At 38.2% G+C, this 22725-nt stretch overlaps 2 protein-coding genes, 1 long non-coding RNA gene and 1 pseudogene across 3 annotated transcripts; 1 reads left to right on the plus strand and 3 right to left on the minus strand.

Annotated features, from left to right (window-relative positions):
- Positions 1–12705: 12705 nt before the first annotated feature.
- LOC133731374 (protein RTF1 homolog) lies at positions 12706–13838 on the minus strand (annotated as a pseudogene).
- A 707-nt stretch (positions 13839–14545) lies between these two features.
- LOC133731375 (protein RTF1 homolog) lies at positions 14546–15069 on the minus strand (the record flags this gene model as incomplete). Its single annotated transcript, XM_062158761.1, has 1 exon — positions 14546–15069. A coding segment is annotated over one exon (321 nt), but the record flags the coding sequence as incomplete, so codon positions are not given.
- Positions 15070–17928: 2859 nt separating this feature from the next.
- LOC133729651 (uncharacterized) lies at positions 17929–19711 on the plus strand. Its single transcript, XR_009856443.1, has 2 exons — positions 17929–18044; positions 19066–19711. It is a non-coding gene; the product is annotated as an uncharacterized LOC133729651 (long non-coding RNA).
- On the minus strand, positions 17930–19322 carry LOC133729650 (RNA polymerase II C-terminal domain phosphatase-like 1). Its single transcript, XM_062157217.1, has 3 exons — positions 19047–19322; positions 18196–18233; positions 17930–18066 (listed from the first exon to the last, which is right to left on the minus strand). The coding sequence occupies exons 1-3, from the start codon at positions 19320–19322 to the stop codon at positions 18060–18062; spliced, it is 321 nt and encodes a 106-aa protein (XP_062013201.1). The 3' UTR covers positions 17930–18059.
- Positions 19712–22725: the final 3014 nt, after the last annotated feature.

Genomic DNA, 22725 nt, shown 5'->3' on the forward strand with positions numbered 1-22725 from the left:
TAACATCTCATTCAGTTAAGGAGAAAAGGGTATTACAGTTGTATTTGAGATTTTAACCAAAAGAGAATTCTAAATTAATTAGTGTAGGATTACTGAAAGATGCATCTAAAACCACCAAATTTTGTGATCAAAAATTGCAGGACCTTTCATATACCAAGTCAGAAGCCAACTGACGCCAACCAAGTCAGGACCAAATTTTGTGATGCATTGCAGCACCTCTCTTATGACTTCAGGTTTTTAATTGTACCCTTTATTTTCTTCATAACTACCATAAGAAAAAATATTAGTTTACGGCCTTTGTGGTTGGAAGTTGATGGAATAGACATGATCACATGAATATAGTTTGGAACACCTGTAAAAAGGCAAATGGAGCACTGGGAATTTGTTAGTTTCTGGTACCGTGATAATCAACTCAAGTAAACTAGGATAATTTTTGTGCTTAAAATGATTATTTCCATGTTTCAACTTTCAAGGTAAAGAAAGTTGGTTGTTCTGTTTTATTCCAAATGAAGTAAACTATGCAGCTGTTTTTGATAATATAAGATGGAAATCCAGATGTTTTGTTCCAGACTAATTCTTGCTGATGATCAGGTCTAAACTATCCTTTGGAATTTGCTAACACCAACTAATTTATCTGTCAAAGAGTTGTGCCTGATATCCTTTCTTCAATTTGCAGGGATTGGGAAACACAATATTGACAATTGCACTCATAGTTAAGGAAAGGCTTCCTGCTGAGCCTGTCAAGAAGAAAAAAAGTGCAGACTGGAAAACTCTGAATTTGGACAAGGCTGATGATATGTTTTCTGATTTCTATTTAGTTGCTCACTCAAAAATATACATCATGGCCTATCAAGTTGCTCAGACTATGGAAATGGTAACTACAAACAGCTATACAAATTTGTCAAACATTGAAACTGACTGGAGGCTTGTAGTTATGCTCCTTATGTAGCTCTTCCTTCCTCAGGCATTTCACATGATGTTGAACAAGATCACACTAGACTCATACAGCTATAAGCGAAGAAACTGAATTGTGTAGCATTTGCCATCTAACGTAAAAGACTTCAAAGATGTTGATCCTTCTCTTCTGCTAAGTTGCCGACTAGCTGCCATGATCTTTGGATCTCACCGGAGACCAGCAAGTCACTAAATGATTTAGGATACTCTGATGCTCTTAGAGATGGATTTGTACAGACTTCTACTTCTATTGTAATACATTGCCATTCACCACAACTTCAATGTTGTTTGTATTTCAGCTGCACATTCTATCAACACCAAACTGACCACAGGCCTTTCTGGCTATTACTCTCCATCTTTACTCGTTTTTCTGGTAACTATATACAACAGAACAAGACCTCTGACATGAAACTGAAACCCCAGAATTCAAATGAATAGAATGACTGGAAGAACTTTTTTTTGTTTTTTCTGGTAACCAATGAAATGAAATGAAAGCTGGCCAAAAACGCAATGCAAAGAATCTGAATGGAAAGAATGATTGAATTGGACTAGGACAAAAGGAAACTCGATCGAAAGATGGCCAAAAACGCAAATGCAAAGAATCTAAATGGAAAGAATGATTGAGGGGGAGAATGATTGAATTGGGCTAGGACAAAAGGAAACTTGATCGACCTAAAGAAACTGGGTTCGTGAAGAGAAAGGGAGTGAGATGGACCTAAAGAAACTGGGTATATGAAGAGAGAAGGAATGAGATGGAAGCAAGAACTGGAGAATCTAGTGAACGTGAAGAGAGAAGGAATGAGAGAGAACAAGAACAGGAGAAGGGACCTTCACTGGTCGCCAGACCCAGAACCTTCCGGCGCTTCCTCCGCCGCGTCGCCACCGCCGACGCCGCCGCTGCCGGAGGTGGACGGCGCTCGATCAATCAGGGTATACTCGCCGAGGTCCGTAGTCACTGTAGAAAGGATATGATCCATCACTGTCCAAACTTGAATCTCCTGCTTTCTCTTTGTGGTCAGGGCTGTAAGATTCTGGATGAGATCACCAAGAAGCCCCATGGCTTCCGCAGCGAGTTGGGTCAGTTGGAAGCAGATGACGGCGGTGCCGACGATGCCGGCGGCGGGAAAGCTGGCCAGAATGCCCATCAACTTTGTTATCGCCTTCAAGATTCCAGAGACGGACTGAAGCAGCTTCCAGTAATGCCAATATGATTGTGCAGAGCTCTCGGGAGTGGCTTGAAAATGAGGTGGTACCTCAAAACTGAACCCATCTTCAGTTGAGCTAGGGTTATACTCCAAGATCAAATCTTTGATCGATTTCTGGGCTTGGAGAATGTTTTGAAGAATTTCAGGGGAAGCCTCACCATTTTGTTCAACGAGCTCAGCAATTTTAGAGTCAGCATCTTCAAGAATGTGCTTAAATTTCTGGGAAATTTCATTTGTTCTTTGGGAATTGTTGAATTCTGGGCAAGATGCCATTTTTGGGTGTGAGTTGCAGAGGATTTAGCGGGAAAATGAGAGAGACGGAGGAAGAAGACGAAGCAATTAAAAGGTTGGGCTACCAATGACCCCGATGTATTTTATATCTAAAGCCCAAAAAACACGGGCCCGTATTTGCATTCTCTTTTTTTTTTTCATTTTTTAGCCGAATGTATGATATTTCACGAACGTATATGTTCGAGTTGACCAACCAATTTTGTTAAAATCATATTGTGCATTTTGTTTGGATAATGGAATTCACATTCTCTTATAGGTGATCTACATTCATTTTTTTTCTTTTTTTCTTTTTGGGTTGAAATTTTACAAAATGACAAATTTTAAGTAACAAAAAATATGATGGACAGTCTTAGTCATCTACCGAGTAAGAACTAGTGTGAAATATTAGACTATGACTCAAACAAAGATTGCTATTCTCCCTAGCAGTGTGTCTCCTAGCATTGACATTAACGCCGCCTCCTCTTGCTGGCGAGGTGCACAACGACTCTGGTCGGTTTCTAATCTCAGGGCACCTTTGCCCTTCCATTGATCTATTTTTGCAAGATCTAACCCCTATTATTGAAAGTGATCGTGGCAGTGGTGCTGAGGCCCTGATAATTTGGGCTGGCGAAAGCCATGGCGGTAGTGAAAGGGTGAAGTGCCTCATCCACGATGGTGACACGATTTCCTCGTATGGGTTGTCTCCTAAAACAGCTGGGATTGGTATTTTGACGCCTTTGTGGCTGCGATTGCGTATGGGTTGGGGGATCCGACCGGGGGTTCAAAAGCAGACAACCCGCGATCATCTGCGATTGGGTCGGTTTCTATTGACAACGAAAGTGAAGTGCGGCAGTGCTGGATTGATATGGTCCATTTTGAATCCCACTTGGACTTTTTGGTTTCTGACGGAGGCGGTAGTGGGTAATATGGCAAGTGGTGATGGCAGTGAAGGCAGCCCATATTCTTTGGGTTGGAATTGGAGCGGCGTTGCACGAAGTGACGCAGGTTTTGCAGCGATGCTTTCAGTGTTTTCTACAGCGGAGCAACCTATATATAGACTGGCCTAGAAGAGACGTCATGCTCAATCCTAACTGGGTCGATACAACTGCCTGGCTACCGCCCATCATAGCCCCGGCCTCGACTCCTATGGCATCAGATGCTCTCTTGTTAGCATAGCGGTGGCTGGTGGCTATGTGCGGTGCTTATGATGTCTATGGAAGCCGGCGGCTGACGAATGCAACAGGGTGCCCTAACGGGGGTGTCCAAATCAAAAGGGTTGTCAAGGTTTTGGGTTGCTTTTGGGCCTACTTCTTTTTGGGGCCAGACCTTTTCAGTCTGGAAAACGAACCAAGGCTCTTAGGTTTGAAGAACAAGAACCTATCCAACTCAAAAGAAGTTTTGGCATAAGATGTCTCAAGTGTTCTATACTCGGAGAAACCTCCTGGCCCTAGCCTGAAGGACAAGGAGAAAATGTAGTTTTTTCTATTTTGAACTATGGCTGACGAATGCAACAGGGTGCCCTAATGGGGGTGTCCAAATCAAAAGGGTTGTCAAGGTTTTGGGTTGCTTTTGGGCCTACTTCTTTTTGGGGCCAGACCTCTTCAGTCTGGAAAAGGAACCAAGGCTCTTAGGTTTGAAGAACAAGAACCTATCCAACTCAAAAGAAGTTTTGTCATAAGATGTCTCAAGTGTTCTATACTCAGAGAAACCTCCTGGCCCTAGCCTGAAGGACAAGGAGAAAATGTAGTTTTTTCTATTTTGAACTATGGCCACTACTATGTCCTAGTGTATCATAGTTAACATGTTTGCTTTTAAAGTGAGCACAAGACGTCTAATGAATGGTCTAGCACCATGTACCATGTGTTACCTCCACAACTTTTTGGCAATATTTGAATGGTAGTGGAGATGTATGTAATGGTCATTCTGGCTTGAGCATTTAATAATACAATCATGGATAGATTGATTAAAAAAAAAAATTGCTTTTCTAGACAAAAATTGCTTAGCATTCCCCGGAAACAATTTTGCTAGGACATGCAATTTTTTCTATAAAACTTAATTTTGCATCAGATATAATGTAATATCCTAGATCACTTGTTTTTTGAAAATCTAATGTTGCTAAACTTTGGAGAGAATATCACAAATAGTCATTTAACTTTTAACCTATTCGACACTTTGGTCACTCACCTTTTAAATATATCACTTTAGTCACTCAACTTTAACTTTGTTATTCACTTTAGTCACTTCGTTAATTTTTTTCATTAAAAAAAAATTATTTGCCACAATATCAATGATATTTTTGTCCAACCAATTGTGAAAAATTGAGAAATCTGAATTGGAATGATTGGAGAAAGTGATTAAAGTGAGACAAAATGCCCCTTAGGTGACTAAAGTGATTGATAGAGTAATAGTTGAATTAATGACCAAAGTGATATATTTGAAAAGTAAGTGACCAAAGTGTCGAATGAGTCATAGTTGAGTGACCATTTGTGGAATTCTCCCCTAAACTTTGTTTTATCAACGGGAAAAAAAAAACCGATGCATTAATTGAAAAAAAAAAGAAGAACATGCATATTATTGAGAATTAATTAAAAATTCTAACACGATATCAGTAAGTGATACATTATTAATCAAGCCATGCCACAAGCATCATTGTAACAAGTGATGGACACTCTTACTGGGTAAGAACTAATGTGAAATGTTAGTCTAACTAAAACAAACATTGGTTTTCAAGACAAAAATTACTTAGCACTTCCACCAAAAATAATTTTGTTAGGACATGCAATTTTTTCATAAAACTTAATTTCAAGTGTGTTTCTCCTAAAAATAAAAGTTTTTTTTTTTTTTTTTTTTCCATTTAACATTGATCCCTTTCTATATCTTCTGCTGGACTCTTTCCACATCCGTCATCAATCTTTACTCCTACCGACACCGACTTGTGATCACTGTGTCACGACTTAGTATGAGCACTACTTTTAGTAAAAAGCCACACTATTCACACGATTTTAGTAGAAGCATAGTAAAGTTGTCCATATTTTTCGATATTAGTATGTCCAACACTTCCTTCCGTCAATGGGTTTGCAGCCAGTGAAACCTAGGGTTTCGAGTCTAGCAGCAGCGCCGCGTTTCGACAGGATCCACTGTGCTTAGCGACGGCAGCGTCGGGAGGAGTTCGCTGGAGGTCTTCGCTCTGATCGTTGGCCGGTGGAATTAGATCCGAGTGCTTGATCGATCGGTGTTTTGAGGGGACCAGATTCTCCCGATCTCTGGGTTTTGTTTGGGCTCGGAGCAGGCACGATAGGTCTGCACTCTTCTGTGCTTGGCCGTCTTCGACCGAAGTTTCGAGCTCGGTTTAGTTGTTGTCGGGCTGTTGTGCAAGTGCTCAGAGACGTTGGTTGGTTTGTGGCTTAAGTCCACCATGGTCAGGCTCGGTTGCTGTCGGCCGCCAGAAGGAACGGCGGCAGCGGCGACTTGGTTACTGAGGGCTAGGGCTGCTGTTTGGGTAGCTCGGGTTTGGGCTTGGGCTTTTGGGCCTGGGCTCAAACTTGGGCTGCTAGGCTCTAATCCTAAGCTTAAGTTATGGGCTGGCAAGGAGGGTGTCTTGCCACCCTCATTCATTACTTAGCGCGTCGGGTGGGCCTGACCTGAGAATTTGACGTACTTGGGTTATTTAGGCTTTTTAAGGTCTTTAAAGTACCAGTCGTACTTAGATCATGGTTCAGCGGAATTGATAATTATCTTGAGTTGGACTGGAAGAAGCGGCTTATAGATGAGGAATCAACTCCTATTTGTTTGCTAAGAAGCTTTCGGTTAGTACCACAATTGCGTGCCTAGCGAATGAATGGCTAGAAGATGATTTTTCCTCAGAAGACACGAAGTTGTTCTTTGTTTATGGATTCGCTTCAGTAGCGGGCTCAACTTGACTTGTAATGAGTTTGCAGTGCTTAGATAGGAAATTGTTTTTCTGTCTTTTAAGTGTCTGTAGATTCTGGCTTTTTAGCTGGTCATCTAATGCAATGAACCTTTACTTCAAAAAAAAAAAAAAAAACACTTCTTTTCGTCTTTCAACCCATTATTGTAATCTTGATACATAGAATAACGACATAAAAATATGAGAGAGAAAGGCTAATCTGTCATCGACGTCCGAGCTCAGTTCCTTTCCGATAACCAAGCGGCCAGTTCATTCCAATTCGGGTAATTTCTCGGTTTCCAATTAACAAAAAGTGACCCCCACTTTCTCCCGTTTATATCAAACCTTAACATCCCAAGCAAACGACATGCGCCTCGTACTCTCATCATTTGGCTTCTCCGCCAGTACCGAGCAGATCCAGAAACCCTCATCAAATGACCAGAATACCCCTATTTTTAGATATAATCAAGAAAATAAAAAAAACTGTGATTGGTCAAAAGTAAATAAAAGGACAATAACAAAAAAGCATTGAATTTCACAATCCTCGGAGTCTTTCAAATTCAAACCCAAACCAAAAACCTTCTTCTTTCTCAAGATTCAAACCCAAACAAGGAATGATTTTGATTAGAGTCTTCCCCTTTCTAATTTGCTCGATCGTAATAGTTTGATGACTGGATCAATTTAGTTTGCTTGATTGTGTTGTGACAGTTTAGTTTGCTAGATTGTAATAGTTTCATAAGTTCAAAGGCACATAATACTCACCGTTCTAAACACATAATCACGCCATTTCATGGCTATTCTCAATATTAAATCCCACATCAATCTCTTACTCTCTTCGAACCATGATCGTGTGTTATACTTTTGTTACCATACAAACAGTTGCGTTCCAAATAGCTAGAGTTTTTGTACTCTAATATCTGATCTTTGAACGATCTCTGGCCCCGAAGAAGGTTTTGGAGAGCTTCAGGTGAAGTATCACCATTTTTTTAAAGGACATCAGCGATTTTGGACTTAGTATCTTCAAGAATGTGGTTTAGTTGCTGGGAAATTTCATGTAGTCTTTGAGAATTCACCAATTATGGGCGAGATACCATTTTTGGGTTAGTGAGTTGCAGAGAATTGGAAGGAAAACGGAGGAAGAAGACGAAGGAAATGAAAGGTTGGGCTCCTAAAATGACCGATGTCTTTTATAGTTCAAGTCCAAAAAGCACGGGCCCCTTTTTTTTACTTATGTTATTATTCTTTTCTTTGAAGTATATATAATTCTCATTGCTCTCCTCGTTAGTTTTTCACGATAGAGCATTCCCATATTACTAGTTTGTAGGAATTCCGAATCCCACAATTACAATGAATTTTTATTTTATTTTTATGTGGTAATTTATTTGATTTTATAAGAAGTAATATTTGAACTATAACAATCCTTTAGAACATAATATTTTAGTAAAATTGTTTCAATTGTAACTCTCATCCGACCATGTTAGTCCTTTTTTATGACAAAATTATTGCATAAGGTTGCTCAGTACTATGTATTTAGTAAATATTGAATTGATTCAAATTTACGAGTTGTTCCGTATTCAAATGTATTACTAGTTCATTTGTGTGTGAAAATTTTTAAAGTAAGAAAATGCTATATAAGAAGAGAAATATGAAACCAATTTTTTTTTATCGTTCAAAAGATATGGCAATAGAACAAAATGAAGCGGGGCCAATTTTGTTCATGTTTATTCTCCTCCCACAAAATGAAGCGGGGCCAATTCTGACCTTAATTTTTTTTTAGGTGCCGAAGAGCCTGCTGAGTTTGTCTGAGATTCTGAAAAGTACAAAGCATTGGGGAGCAGAAGATGATTCACGAAGCCAACGGCGACCCCGACAAGGCTAACAAGCCGTTCATGCGCTCCTCATCGAGCAACCCCAATAAATATATATTTAATTGTCTATTAGTTAATTGTTCTATTTTATTGTTATGGGTATATGGTTGTCTTTTATTTTGGGAAGATAAGAAGGGAGCAGTGGCCGACTAAAGGCGAGTGGAGGAGATGGGAAAAGGGAGAGGAGAAGAGAAGATGAAGAAAAAAAGAAAAAAAGAAAGAAGAATCAGAGCCAGAGTGAGCGAGAGAGAGAGAGATATAGAGAGACAGGAAGAGAAGAGAGTTTGGAGAGTTTGGGTTTTTATCAAAGGCTACGAATTAGGTAGTTTGGTTTGAGGGGAGAGAAGCTAAAGGGTTTAGATTGATTTTCAGAAGCAAAGATGAGCATTTGAGAGTTTGGTTTTCTGGTTTTGATCAGGTTTGTAGAAAGGCAAAAGGGGAGAATGTTTCGGAAGTGGAGGGCTTTGTTTTGGGTTGTTTACTGTCTATGTTTGCCTTGCTTTACGGTGAGTGACTCCTTTGTTTTATAATTTTACTTGAATTTCCTTATTGCTCTATTGATGCTTGGTTAAGATTTATGGCTTTGCGAATTGGTTATGTGTTAGTACGTTTCAAATCAAGTCTTTCATTTGTGAAAATTGAATAGATGATTTGGTGGTCCGATTGTCATCTATTGCTTTGAGCATATGAACAGTGTGTGGGATTGGTATGCTTGGTTGGTCCGATTATTATTGGTTGTTTTGAGTTGGGTGAGTGGTTTCTATTTTCTGGATTGTGTTTCTTTTCTTGATATTATGTTCTTGTTGATTGTTCTTTGATTAATAACATGGTATTGATTTCGGTTAGTTTAATGGTGCTAGTTTTCCATCTTATTCTTGAATTTGAAAGAAGTTTGGAATTTGGCAGACTTGAGTTTTGTTTCAATTCTATTTTTTTGTTCCGTTTAGTATTTGGGGTGAGTGACTTGTTTTTCTGAAATTGTCTTTCTTTTCCTGATGATATATTATGCTGTTCTTGGTTTTCATTATATACGTTTTCAAATTGGTTTTCCTATCATTGTGTTATGACATTGAGTTTGGATGTTTTCATTCCTGTTGTTTTTCATCTCTCTAAGTTTCATATATGTTATCTTCTTACCAGTAAGAGTAAGAATTGCTCAGTGAACCTCTCCCGGCATTTATTCTTGACGGTTTGGGTTTTCTACGAATCTCACTCTTTGGTTTTATAAGTGGTGGAGTTTTGATGTTTATCAGATAGATAGCTTTGAAAACCAATTTTCTACTTCTTATTTCTTTATTCAGTTTGGTACCATGATTTGTTTATAGGAGAAAGTTGTTTTCCTCTTTGGTTCCATAATTTGTTTTTCAGTTATATTTCGAAGCTTTGGTTGTGTTTCATTTACTGTGAGTTTTGGGAGGCAAAGTGTGTTTTGAATGAGGATTTTTGGGGGGTTTGATGCAGGGTAAAGTTCCTGAAATTTTCAGGTCTACAAGTTTACTGATGTTTCTTGGTTGTTCCTATTTTGGTTTTGCTTAGGACTGATATATTTGACTTCGCTGCTTTGATATTTTCTTGTCATTGTAGCAATTTCCCCACTGTGATATTACTAGGGAATTTGAGAGTCCGGTATTGATTAAGGATAATTTGGGTGCTTGATATCATATGATTTCACTCGTGTTCAGTTTGGGGTAGTTGGTTATATGATGTCTTTCAAATGTAATTTTATAAGTCTTACATTTTGTTATATCATTGATATTTTAATACATTGTTCTGGATTTGGTTTTAAGAATATGATTGTTATAAGCATGCTTTGGTACTTTTTCCTTAGTCTTTGTTATTAGGTTATTTGTGGTAGTTGTGATACCTGCGATTCTTATACTATATCAATTCGATGTTTATAAGTAACATTGGTTGGTAAATATTAACTTGTATTAATCAAGTAAACCGGTTTCTATTCATTTAGCTGCTAGCTTCTATTGTCATTGTTTTATTGTGTTGTCTTAATTTGGAGAACAAACACCACATATTTATGCAAATTGTATTGTATTTTGCTTCTAGTTTCTACTTTCTACTGCAATTAACTTGTATCTACTTAAAGTAACCTCTGTTTTTGTTGAATATATAGCTGATGGATATATCTACAAGTTTCTAATGCAATTAACTTGTATCTACTTAAAGCAACTTTTTTTTTTTTTTGAATATATAGCTGATGGATATATCTAGTTTGTCTGCTTACCAACATGCTGGTCTACTTCAAAAGAAAAGAAGCACTGAAGTTTTATTTCCTCAATATAACCCCACGCCTGATGAGAACTCAGCTGACCTCAATTAACATTCAAACAGGTGGCTACTTCTCCTTCCAATAGATTTACATGGAATATATATAGTATATGCCTTATGTGTAGACTTTTATGGACCTGCAGAATGTTATTCTACATCACGACTTTGTCAGAGTTAGTTACGTTAATTCAGTTTGGTCTCAATTTTGTCAGGTTGGTGTTGAAAGAGGAATGCAAGCTAGTGACTTATATTTGGCTAAGCTATGTTTCTAACAATTTTTTGCTACAGTTTTGCCCCCCCCCCCCCCCCCCCCCCGCGGCCCCCTTCTCTCCAACCCCCCTGCCTCTCCCTCTCCTTGCCTCTCTCTCTCTCTCTCTCTCTCGCTATTTAGATGATGCACTTTTTCTCTATGGATAGAGAAAAAATTGATAGTTTGATACTAACTTGCATGGTCCCTTCTTCTTTACAGACATCTGGGTTTGATACAGTGTAAGCAAAACCAGGATTTTAGTTGAGAATGCACTGAGCTACAATGTATTCTCCTTGTCATTTCTAGAGGAGTACTTCTATTGTCTTTGGTAGGGATTACAGAACTTGAGGTATGATAGAGTATGCTACACTATAACTGGCATGTGTATTTGCAATTTGATCAATATTGGTGAAGGGCTTGTTCTGTTTATGTTTTTCTAATATAATCTATTTCAATATATCTTAGCTCCTATGGTCAGACTTGACTACACGCACATATATTGGGAAAACTTCTTTTGCCATACTCATTGCTATTTTGGGATTTCTGGATTTTGTTGATGGGGTTAGATTTGAGATTTTGGATTTTGTTTTTGGGATTTGCAAGAAATCTGTTCCTGCTTTCTAAAATCAATTGATTTCTGCATAAACAGAAAAATTACAGCAATTTCAAGGAAACCAAAGACTTCTCAATTGGATGACAATTCAATTTGAAGCTATTTCTCTGTCCTTACTAGGTTTAACATGAAAAGAATATTACTCTGTCAAAGCTGATAGTGTGCTTAAATTCAAAGCTATTTCTGTACTTGCTAGATTTTTCTGGAAACATCCAATGTTGGGCATAGTATTAGCTCTGCTCTTAACTAATCATAGAATGTAACATTTTATTTTAGGTAATAGAGTTGCATAACTGTATTGTTGTTTTGTCTGAATTATAGGTTTGGTACTTCATATGGTATTGCTAGTAGAAGTGAAAAGGGGAGCAGAGGTAGAAACTCGGGGAGCTTCAGAAAGATGATGAAGTGTGTTTGCTCAGGAGAGCAGTTAAGAGCACCAGATGATTTGGTATTTTCAGATGTGGAATGATTGGGCTAATTTTGTCGTCAATACATATATCTAGGAGCTATTAGAATGGTTTTTTGTGTTTTAATGTATAGATGATTAGGAAATACATAATTTGTAGTACATTTGACTATAATGTATGAATTGGAGTGCTTCAATTGATGAATTGGATTCAAATTTCTTTTCATGAATTTTCACTAGTGTTGTAGAGAATTGGATAATTGTATTGTATTCATCTCACCATGAGGTTTATATAGGGTTACATTATGTATACAAAAGGCAATACATAATAGCTATACTAATCAATCGCACATTACAAGTATGTCAATCGCGTACATTACGAGTCTGTCAATCGCATACATTAAGCAATACCTATAGCATGAATAGTCATTATCATTTACAACAACTAGTACCATTATTTAGGTAATGGAGTATTAATTTTGCCTAATTATGATCACACAATGATCAGGTAACAATCATACGACACTAATACTCTATAAATTGTTGTGTGAGGAGTAATGAAACAACAGAAAAATTAAAGAAATATTGTATGACAAGCAATCAAACAACAGACCAGACTAGAACTCTGTTGTCCTAATCTAAATCATACAACAGAAAAATTAAAGAAATGTTGTCTGACAAGTCTTAACATACAACAGCTTGAAAACTTGCACTGTTGTCTGAAGACAGCGCCTCAACTGCTGCGCAGTTGCGCTTGGCATCTGCCGAGCTATCACACAACAGTTATAACACATACATGTTGTCTGTGTGTTTCTCACACAACTGTGTTCCACCATTGTTTGAATTTTCAACAGACAACGGCTCACTCTACAACGGTGGGTCTCCAAATCCCACAACGGTTTTCTGCCGTTGTCTGATAAGGTTTTTGGAGTAGTGCTGCAAGTCGGGAGCATTCTCTCAACTAAATAAGTCACAACAAAGTGAACAAACTGAAACAGAAACCAACCATAGTTGCACATACCAGGAAATACAATGAACCAACCAATACTAGTGTACACTACCACTGAAACAAATGTAGTTCTTATAGCTTAAACTTCCAAGCATAAGCTTTACCTTCGCAAAGTAACACCAATTCAGTTTTTGCCGAGAAAGCTAATGTTGCTTCTTTCAAGACAGCTTGGCTGGAGCCTCAACATTTGCATTTCAGAGAAGCCCTCTTCTTCTCTTGTAGTCGCTAACTGTAAGCGTCAACGCATGCCTCCTCCCATCATCCTCTGGGACTCGGCAACCAACTGTTGCTTCTATCCTTTGTTTTCTTGCCACGAATCCTTCCTGAGCTCCTTGCGGCCCACCAAACTTCTGAAGCGTGGCCAATGAGATCGGCAGCTCAAAATTGTGCGAGATTTGACGATGTTCCTTGATCAACAGAAGCCATCGTATCGATCAACTTCCCAGCACCAGCTGCAGCTTCCAGAGCTGCCGCTGTGGCTACCAAGCCAGCTCGTACTGCTACTATCCCTTCTGCTCCATTAGTTTCCACCTCTGCCAATGCCTCAGCAGCAACAGCAGTTTCCTCGGCATCATCTTTTTGTTCACCAGGCTCTGAAACATAGTAATTTCTTGACCTGGTCCATCTCCTCAAAAATGGATCATAACCAGCCTCCCCAGCTTTTAAACCCGTTTTCACAGGTTTTAATCCTGAGGCATTCTTGAAATTATCAACTCTATTCTTTCTGTTCATCTCAGCAAGCCTAACAGCCTTGCTATCTTTCCCCTGTGATTGTCGCCGTGCGTCCAACTGCTGAAGTCTTGCCTTGATCCTTTCAACCTTTGCATCATCATGCTTGCTTTGTGCAATTTCCCTCCTCAGCTAGATCTGCTGACAGGGCACCTGCTAAAGATGATGCATTGAATGAATTACGAGCAAAACGTTTGAAACAGCAGGACCCTGAAGCTCACCGTAAATTGAGAGATGCATCTAGAGGAAGTGCGGGGACTAGGAATTTCTCACACACCAACAGGAAATCTTTCTCTGCTGTCGGTCGGAGTAGCTCTAGTCAAAGTGACAGTGAAAGTCGGTCTCATAGTGATGATGAAGGATCAAGTGCAGATGATGCTATTGGCAGTGATGATGAAAGGGGCACACAGGGACTAGCATTTGAAGATATAAAGGAAATTACCATTCGGAGGTCAAGACTTGCAAAGTGGCTTATGGAACCTTTCTTTGAGGAATTAATCGTGGGTTGCTTTGTACGGGTTGGAATTGGGAAGACTAAGTCTGGGCGGCTCATCTACAGGCTCTGCTCGGTCCGTAATGTTGACTCTTCAGATCCTGACCGGCAGTACAAACTAGAGAATAAAACCACACACAAGTATCTGAATGTCGTTTGGGGCAATGAAAACTCTGCTGCCAGGTGGCAGATGGCTATGGTTTCAGACTCTATACCTCTGGAGGAGGAGTATGATCAGTGGGTTAGAGAGGTGGAGAAAAATGGTGGCCGCTTGCCAAGCAAAGAGGATGTGTTGGAAAAAAAGGAAGCCATAAAAAATACCAATACATTGTCTACTCAGCTGAAACTGTGAAGCAGATGATACATGTTGGAGCTGACAAGGTCTATCTTCCAAAGAAGATAAGATATGTTTTGTGTTATTGTTTTATGTTAATAATCCCTATTCAATAGGGTAGTGCGGTAGGTTTGGACTTTCCTTGAATCATGCTCCTTGACACTTGTTTAGTGCTGTTTGCTTTTCACCTAATTTGTAAGGCTTTATAAGCTATCTGCTTTCTTTGAATTTCATGATCGAGTGAGATTGCAGTACATTTCTGCACTTGTTTATTGAGTTTCTACAATACAGGAGAAAAAATCTGCTTCATCAAGGCCATTGAACATTGCGCTTGAGTCTTCCATCGAGAAGATGGAAGAGGTGGGGTCACTTTCCTGGACTGTGTGGCCTTCCCTTTATCCCACTTTGGTCTGAATTTCTCCTTTAGACTCTAATCATCTTTCTTCTGCGCTCTCTTGGACAGAATCAGCTCTCTTTGAAGTTCAGACATTTCTGCAAGCTTTCGCCTGTCATCTTCATCTTTGTAAAGATTACTGCCAACATCAGATTCATTGCTCTCTCCCCCACGGTCAGAACCGCTATCATTATAATCACGTTCTTCCTGGCTGCCATGTTCATCATCTACTTCTGAAGGGTCCAGCCGCTTCTTCAAAGGAACTTGAGATCCAGAGGGTTTCCTACTCACATAGCCACGACCATCACCAGAGTCCTCACCCCTAGAGTCACTTCCACCATAAGTGTCACGCCCCGAATTTTGAATAATCAATTCAAATCCGAAACATGAATAATAACAATTACAATTAACGTCCTGAATTTTTTTCTCACAAACAACCACACTTCACACCTCTCAATATTACAATAAATCAAATCCTCAAGTTAATTATTACAACACACTCTCACCAAATCAAATTCTAAGGCTCAATGAGCTTAACTCACCTCACTATTACAAATGCTGTAAAACTATAACAAATTCTCTAACGCGCACGATCACCGTCCTGATTCTCCTGACCTGTAGGATTACCCGCTACACAATTTGAATAGTGTACCGGGATTGCAACAACACAAACCCGGTAAGCTTTTGACAGCTCGTATGAGTAAATGAAAGGATTGCACGATTTAAAGTAACCAAATCGACTCAAGCATAAATTTAACTCAAGTATTTTCTTTGCATAATAATTGAAGTGTACAACGTCACTTCAAGCATCAATCAACTCACATCTCAACATGACTACTCAAAAACAAACAACTGTTTACTCAATATATACTCACAGGCTTATGATTTATTTATATAAATCATCCCATGCAGTATATTATACTTACAGGCTTATGATTAATTAGATTAATCACCCCATTCAGTATATCATACTTACAGGCTTATGATTAATTATATTAATCACCCCATTCAGTATGTCATGTCATACCCAAGGGCATATGATAACTCGTTTATCCCCCAAGCAGTATGATGGAAGACAGACTAGAGCTCTAACTGTATCGTAAAGTGTCACCTGGGCCAAGGTTCACCTTACGAATGACTGCTTTTCTCAATTCACTCGACTCCTCATTTAATTCATCTCAACGACTCAACTATCGCACTTTACTCAATTACCCATTATCATAGACAACACAACATCTAAGATAAATCACATATTCCAAAGGGTAATGCTCAAAATATAACTCAGTAAATTACACCATCCAATATATATTCCACGTAAATATATATATACGTAGTCACCCACACAAGAGTGACCACTAATACCAACTATAGTTCACATGCAATAAAATCTAGAAATTCATTTTTTTATAGTTAAATACATTTTACTTACCTATGGACCGTAGTCGATCAAGTCCATATAATTTAAAACAAATATTTATTTTCATAAAACAATTTCCACAATTTCTCAATTAAATAAAATCACCGAATTTCGGTTCGTGAATGAACCATGTGCGATTTACTCACCTCGATATTCCCGCTGCGTCTTCAATTCAACACAATACACACCGAAACCGCTCACCCAAGGAAGACCGTCAATCACCTAGTCAAACATGACCTTAACTTAGCCAACAACTCAAAAACATACTCAAACAACAATCCAACGGTCGGATCGAAATTAAATGATGATCCAACGGTCGGATCCTCACGGATCGCCTTTAGGATCACCCTCCAAAAATCATCACGAAGATCCAACGGTCAGATCTTCCTGAATCGTCCTTACTAACATCTTCACAAATTTATACGAAAATCCGACGGACGGATTCTCACGAATCGCCTCCCTAATCACTGTTTTGCATTTATACGAAGATCCAACGGTCGGATCTTCGCCCATGACCACACAAAGCCACTGGGACAGTCATAAGATCATCATATCAAAACTACAAGTCCATCTGACGGTCCTAACTTCACAGATCACAAATCTAACGATCGAAATCGATCTAAACTTAAAAATTCATAACTTAATCATACGATATCCAAAAATTGCGTATAATATATCAAAATGATCGTATTGAAATATAGAATCTGAAAATGCACAGAAACCATATTTTTGATCCCCGGAGGTGGCCGGAAAGGGCCGCCGGAGTTAGTGGCAGAGCCGCCGCCGACCACCACCAATGGTGTCGGGGCCGGGCTGCTCTTCTTCCTCTCATCATGCTTAACAACTTTCATAACTACCATGTAAGCTGAAAATGACCGGAAGTGGTTGAAATTACCTAAAACAGTCGAGGTGGCCGGAATTTTTCCAGAAACCGGCGAAGCTCCGATCAACGTAAAAATGTCCTCCTTTCGCTTCGATTCCTTCAGGAGACTTGTTCAGAACTTAAAGAAGAACGAACTGGTTCAAGAATCACTCAAAACGAAGCTCTACAGCTCGAGATATCTTGATCGAAAGCGTCGGTGGCCGGAAAATTTGCAGAATCCGGCGAGCTCCCGTTCGACGTAAAAACTTCCACTACTCGCTTCGATCCCTTCTGAAGAGTTGTTCAGAACTTCAAGGCGAGCTCACTGGTTTAAGAATCACTCAAAACGACGTCCTGTAGCTCAAGATATTTGGATCGATAGCTCCGGTTTCGTTCTTGGTTGGGTTTGACTTGCAGCCACTGCTACGGGCCACGCCGCCGTGTGAGGCTGCTTCTGAGAGCTTCAGGAAGTTGAGGCGAGCTCGAGGATGAAGTTTGGTGAGTATTGGTGACCGGAAGCACGAGTTATCAAGCTTGGAACTAAAACGGTTTTCAAAACAAACCGTTTTCCGCCGTCGTATCCGGTTGTTCTGCAGAGAAAGGCTGCCGCCTGCAGCTGCGCAAGATCGAGTTGAAGCTGTGGGAGATGGTTTGGTACAGATTGGTGGCCGGCGGAGAGAGAGAGAGAATTGAGAGCTTTTGCTCTGTTTCTTGGATGCTTTCGAACGAGAGAGCGAGAGAGAGAGAGAGTGAGAGAGCTCGTGACAGAGAAAAAGAAAAGAGAAGCAATTATGCTTGGGACGAAAGAGAGAGACCGAGACAGCCAAAAGGGAGAGTGAAAAGCTAAAGGAAGAGGTGAAATGTTCGTATTATTCCTCCAACGAGGTTCGTATTATTCCTCCAACGATCGAGGTTATTACAATAAGAATATGAATCATCACGCCTCGTCTTTGAAGTTGGATGTGAGTGCCGGTTTTTCCACCCTGAACTTGTTCTTCCTGCAGCCTCCAAGAGCAAATCATCCAAATCCGCCATTATCTTCCGGGCCACACGGTATTCTCTGACGTTTCACACACTGTTGAATAACACACTGAGATCAGTATTATCAAAAGCAGAGAAATGTTTTCTTTACATGAACTTCTCATATGATTCTAGTCAAACTTTACATTAAGCACAAAGCCACGAAGAGTGAGTTTCTACTTACCATAAACGAAAGAGTCCTCCTAGGGCCATAACTGCAGTCTGCAGTTACAATATGGAATCATTGTCAAGGTTTGCAAAGACAACCATCCACGGGAATGAAACTTGATTAAGAAAGGATAAATTTACTGATTATAGAGCAATATCACATCTCATTAAAGAATAGCATTACTGATAGTATGAACTATGAAGAGAGTACCAATACCAGTACAAGTCAATGAGCACATATCATTTACACAATAAAAGCCAGAAATCAATGACATGCTTAAGGTTCATAAAGGAGTTTGTACTGCATTCCAAAAGATAATGGTACTAAATACTTCTCAAATATAATTCAAGAATTCTTCTCTCAACATAAACTGCAGCAACAACAAACGAATATCCAGTTACGTAAACTACACAAATATGCAATCTCATCACATCACAACGTACCCTAAACAGAACAACGTACATCGATCAAGCACACATCAGTAAGACAGCAACAGAAATTAACATGGTACATTCTTAGCATAGCAGAGTCAATTATGCCCAATTTAGCAAGTTGAGGAATATATTTCAGCTTACAATTCTACAAAAACAGAAATTTCAGTTCAGAAACAGTTCCCACAATCTAGTTAAACCTCAGACAGCTGACCTAAATTAGTACAAAAATTTTCTGGGTTTCACTGAAATTCTCAAAAAATAAAGCAAATCTCAAAATGGGTCCCCTGTAAAACTGTCCAGAGTCCATTATCAATGAAAGAGGGTTCATTATGAATCTGAATTACAACATGGGTTTTCTTTCTTTCTGTTTTTTTCTTGATTGTTAAAGTTCTTAGTTTAATTTCAATGGGTGGTTTGTGCTTTATATAATACCTTGTTCTCCATGATACAGGAAGAGTGCAAAAGAAAGAGCGGCGATGTGTCCTGAACAGAAGAAGAAGAAGAAGACTTTGACTCCATTTTGAAGCAAACCCCATTAGAGCTAATGGTGTGAAGCACAGCCACAGGTGGACACCTCTCACTGGATTGCGAAAAATGGCTTATTCTGATGTCCTTCAACTCATCCAAGATTTTCTTGTTGTTCAACTCTTCTGGGTATACCTCTACCTCCCCAAGTAACTCTTCCCCTTTATACACAAGCTTAAGCATTTTCAAAAACCCCCAAAAAAAATCCCCAAAAAAATTAAAAATCAAATCTTTATTCCCAAACTTCGATTTCTCGTCGGATTTCGATCCACAGAAACCATCGCCGCCGTCAAACACAGCTAATTGTGACTGTAATCCAATAATCCGATTTAGGAAGAAAGAACCCAAAAGAAGATATAAAAAAAAAAAATTAGGGTTAATTTCAAGTAGAAGATGTTAGATCCGTGATTGATGAATACCCCCAATAAGTTTTTTTTGTTTCCAAATCGAATCGGTGCTTATATCTGTGGTGCTGAGAGAGCTAGCTAGGTTTTTTTGTTTTTTGTTTTTTCTTTTTTTGGTGATGATGAATTGATGATGATGAAGAACAGAGAAGTCGTCAAGAGAAGAAACCCTAGATCCGGATAGCGAAAGGTCAAAATAGCACTGCAATTCATAAGTCAGATAGTAATAATATTTATAAAAGAAAATATGGCTTGGGGTTTTTAATTTATAAAAAAATTAGCAGACCCTTGGCTGTCATGGGCCATTTTCTTAATTTGCAGGATTTCTGATACTATAAATAAATGTAACGAACTTGCTCGAGTCTGTTATAACACACGAAATAGATTCAGAAAACTGACGTGCACTGACATAATCGGACAATTGGATAATATAAATTGTCATTTTTGGTTATTTTAGTCAATAGTTTATCACAATTTGTAACTCACAAGTGCCAAAGCTGCTATTGTATATTAAGTGTTGGTTCACTTGCGATACTCATGCAGAAAAGAATTTTGTTATTTTTTTGGTAAAAAAAGAAATTGGTTGTTGCTATAAAGAATTTTGATTGGGCCATTTTCTTAATTTGCAAAAATTGTGTTTCTATAAAATGTTGATAAGAGAATGGGGAATTGATCAAAAGCACCTGATGTACACTTGCATCAACAGAAATCGATGAGTAAGTAACATCAAATGTAGTTTTTTATTATTTTGGTGAAACATTGACGGTAAATATCATGGCAGAAATCACATATCATGGTTATCAAATATATATTTTTTATTATTAAACAATCGTTAACTATATCAAGAAATAAGATCACCTAATATCAGTCATATGTGTTGGTTCAGTGCACTATTCATGTATAAAATAATTTTTCATTATTACACGGGTCTCGTGGGTAACTGGACGTGTTTGAACTTTAAAATATTTTTGGGGCAATTTTGTGAAATTGGGAAAGTTATGGGGCGGTTTGGAGACTGAGAGAAGCAGTACGTTGCATATGGGGATTGGGTTACGGTGTATATGGCTGTGGTTTTAGATTTTTGTCGATCTTTGACTGCTCGCATGAAGGTTTCATTTGCCTTCGTCTGGTTTTGTATATGTCAAAGTGTAAATTTAGGAGGGTTACAAAATTGGTAAAAGAGATATGTCCATGAAATTGATTATTTTTAATGAAGATTGAAGAATATTAACAATTTAGACTTGCAATTGATGATTTTTTTTTTTTTTTTTTGAGTTTTTCAGTAATAAAGTGTATGGTCCTTGCATTTTTAATGAAAAATTTTAATGACCTTTACAATACTATGTATTTAGTAAATGCTGAATTCGAATGAATTTACGAATTGTTCCGTATTCAGATGTATTGTTACATCATTCGTGTGTGAAAACTTTTAGAGCAAGAAAATGTGATATAAGAAGAAAATTGTTAAAACTCAATCTTTTTTATCATTCGATAGATAATATGGCAATAAAAAGAAATGAGACAGGGTTAAACTTGTCCTCATTATTCTCCTCCTGCCAAATTTCATCCCGCCTAAATACAACATCTTTATCCTAACTAGATTCTATGTATAGGATTCCTAGTTCTCATGGGACAGGATCGATAAGAATGGGTTACTTTTGTCCGCCATGTACTCGTCCCCCCAAAAATAACACACTAACCATATTCCACATTTGGAACTCCTTATTCTTATACAGTAAGACGAATCCGAGTAGAATTTTTCCTTGCTATCCTCGCCGCCTAAATACTCCACCTCCATGCTCCATCTTTATTCATTTCCTTTGATTTCTCATTAGAGTTCGATCGACATAAACCATTACTGTTGTCAAACAGAGCTCTGTAATCCGATTTGATAAGAAAGCCTTAAAAAAAAAAAAAGGGTTATTAGGATGTTAGATCCTGTTAATACTTAAGATTTAGCGGTAGCTAAACCTTGGTTAACGCTGGTTCGATGGGCGGACCGCTACTTCTATGATCTGATGATTTTCGCTACTTGTCAAATAAAATACAAAGGGAGTGTTTTGGGTATATTGTTTTATTAAAAGAGGGATAATTTTGAAATACACAAAGTTCTTTCTTAATTTTGATTGGGCTGCCCTACCGCCACGTGGTTGGGCAATCCCTATCTAAGAATTTCTCGGTAGGTAGTAGAAAAACTTCTCGAACAATTATCACATTTTCTACTTTTTTCAATTATTTTGTTTTCTATAAATTACTATATTATCTCTATTGATTAATTATATTTCACAGTTTTTTAATCAATAAAGGTTAAATCGGTAAAAAAAAAAAGTTTTGGAGAGCAAACTCTCTTCTCTTAATAAGAGTATAGATATCATTTCAAAAAAAAAAAATATAGATATTAGCCTCTTAACATGTGCTCCGTACATGTCAATTGGTTTTTATTTTTTAAAATTAAAAAAATTACTGCAATTTCTGTCATGATTTTGGGAAAACTTCTCCTTTTTTCATGGAAAGTATTACAATTTTTTCATATTTGAATAGTCTATTGACTATCTTATCCTCATATATAAATAATTTATTTATTAAGATCTATATTTTGTAGGGGCATAAATGGTAGTTCAAAATTTTAACAATTACCTTAAGATTTTTTTTTTTTTTTTGAATCAAAATAGGTCATGGAATATTATAATTCAGCGGGCAATATCAGAAACGACACATCCCTAAGAGTGTGTTTGGATAAGGGAAAAAACGGGGGAATTTAAGAAAAGTCGATATTTCACGATTCCACGACCCAAAGTCCTCTATTTGGATAGACACTCCATGAAATTTGCAATTGCTGCACGAGAAAAATCGATGGAATTGGAGATGGAGATTCCCGACTTCAATTCCTTCAAAAATAGGCGTTATTCTTCAATTCCATCCAAGCAAGGAGATTTTCTTTTCCATCGCGCCAAAGCCTTCGTGTCTGGCGGTAAAGTTTCATCTGATATGTGTAAGAATTAATATGGACTTATCAATGTTCACTATGGACCACAACAACTTAGCTACCTTATTTGCAGAATACTTAATTAGACAATGCTTTGATTATTCAAGTTTTATGACCTCTTTATGTATAATCAGTACTGAATACGGTATATATTGTTGATTACTTAATTATAGAGTAATCCTAAATGTACATGAAA

Source organism: Rosa rugosa, chromosome 2 (genome assembly GCF_958449725.1).
Source record: "Rosa rugosa chromosome 2, drRosRugo1.1, whole genome shotgun sequence".
Taxonomy (NCBI): domain Eukaryota; kingdom Viridiplantae; phylum Streptophyta; class Magnoliopsida; order Rosales; family Rosaceae; genus Rosa; species Rosa rugosa.

Excerpts from the sequence above, each read along its gene's own strand:
- LOC133729650 (XM_062157217.1), bottom strand. The coding sequence starts at position 19,322 with ATGCTTAAGCTTGTGTATAAAGGGGAAGAGTTACTTGGGGAGGTAGAG. Across the intron at positions 18,234-19,046 it reads CCTGTATCATGGAGAACAAG|ACTGCAGTTATGGCCCTAGG; the intron begins GTATTATATAAA and ends TTGTAACTGCAG.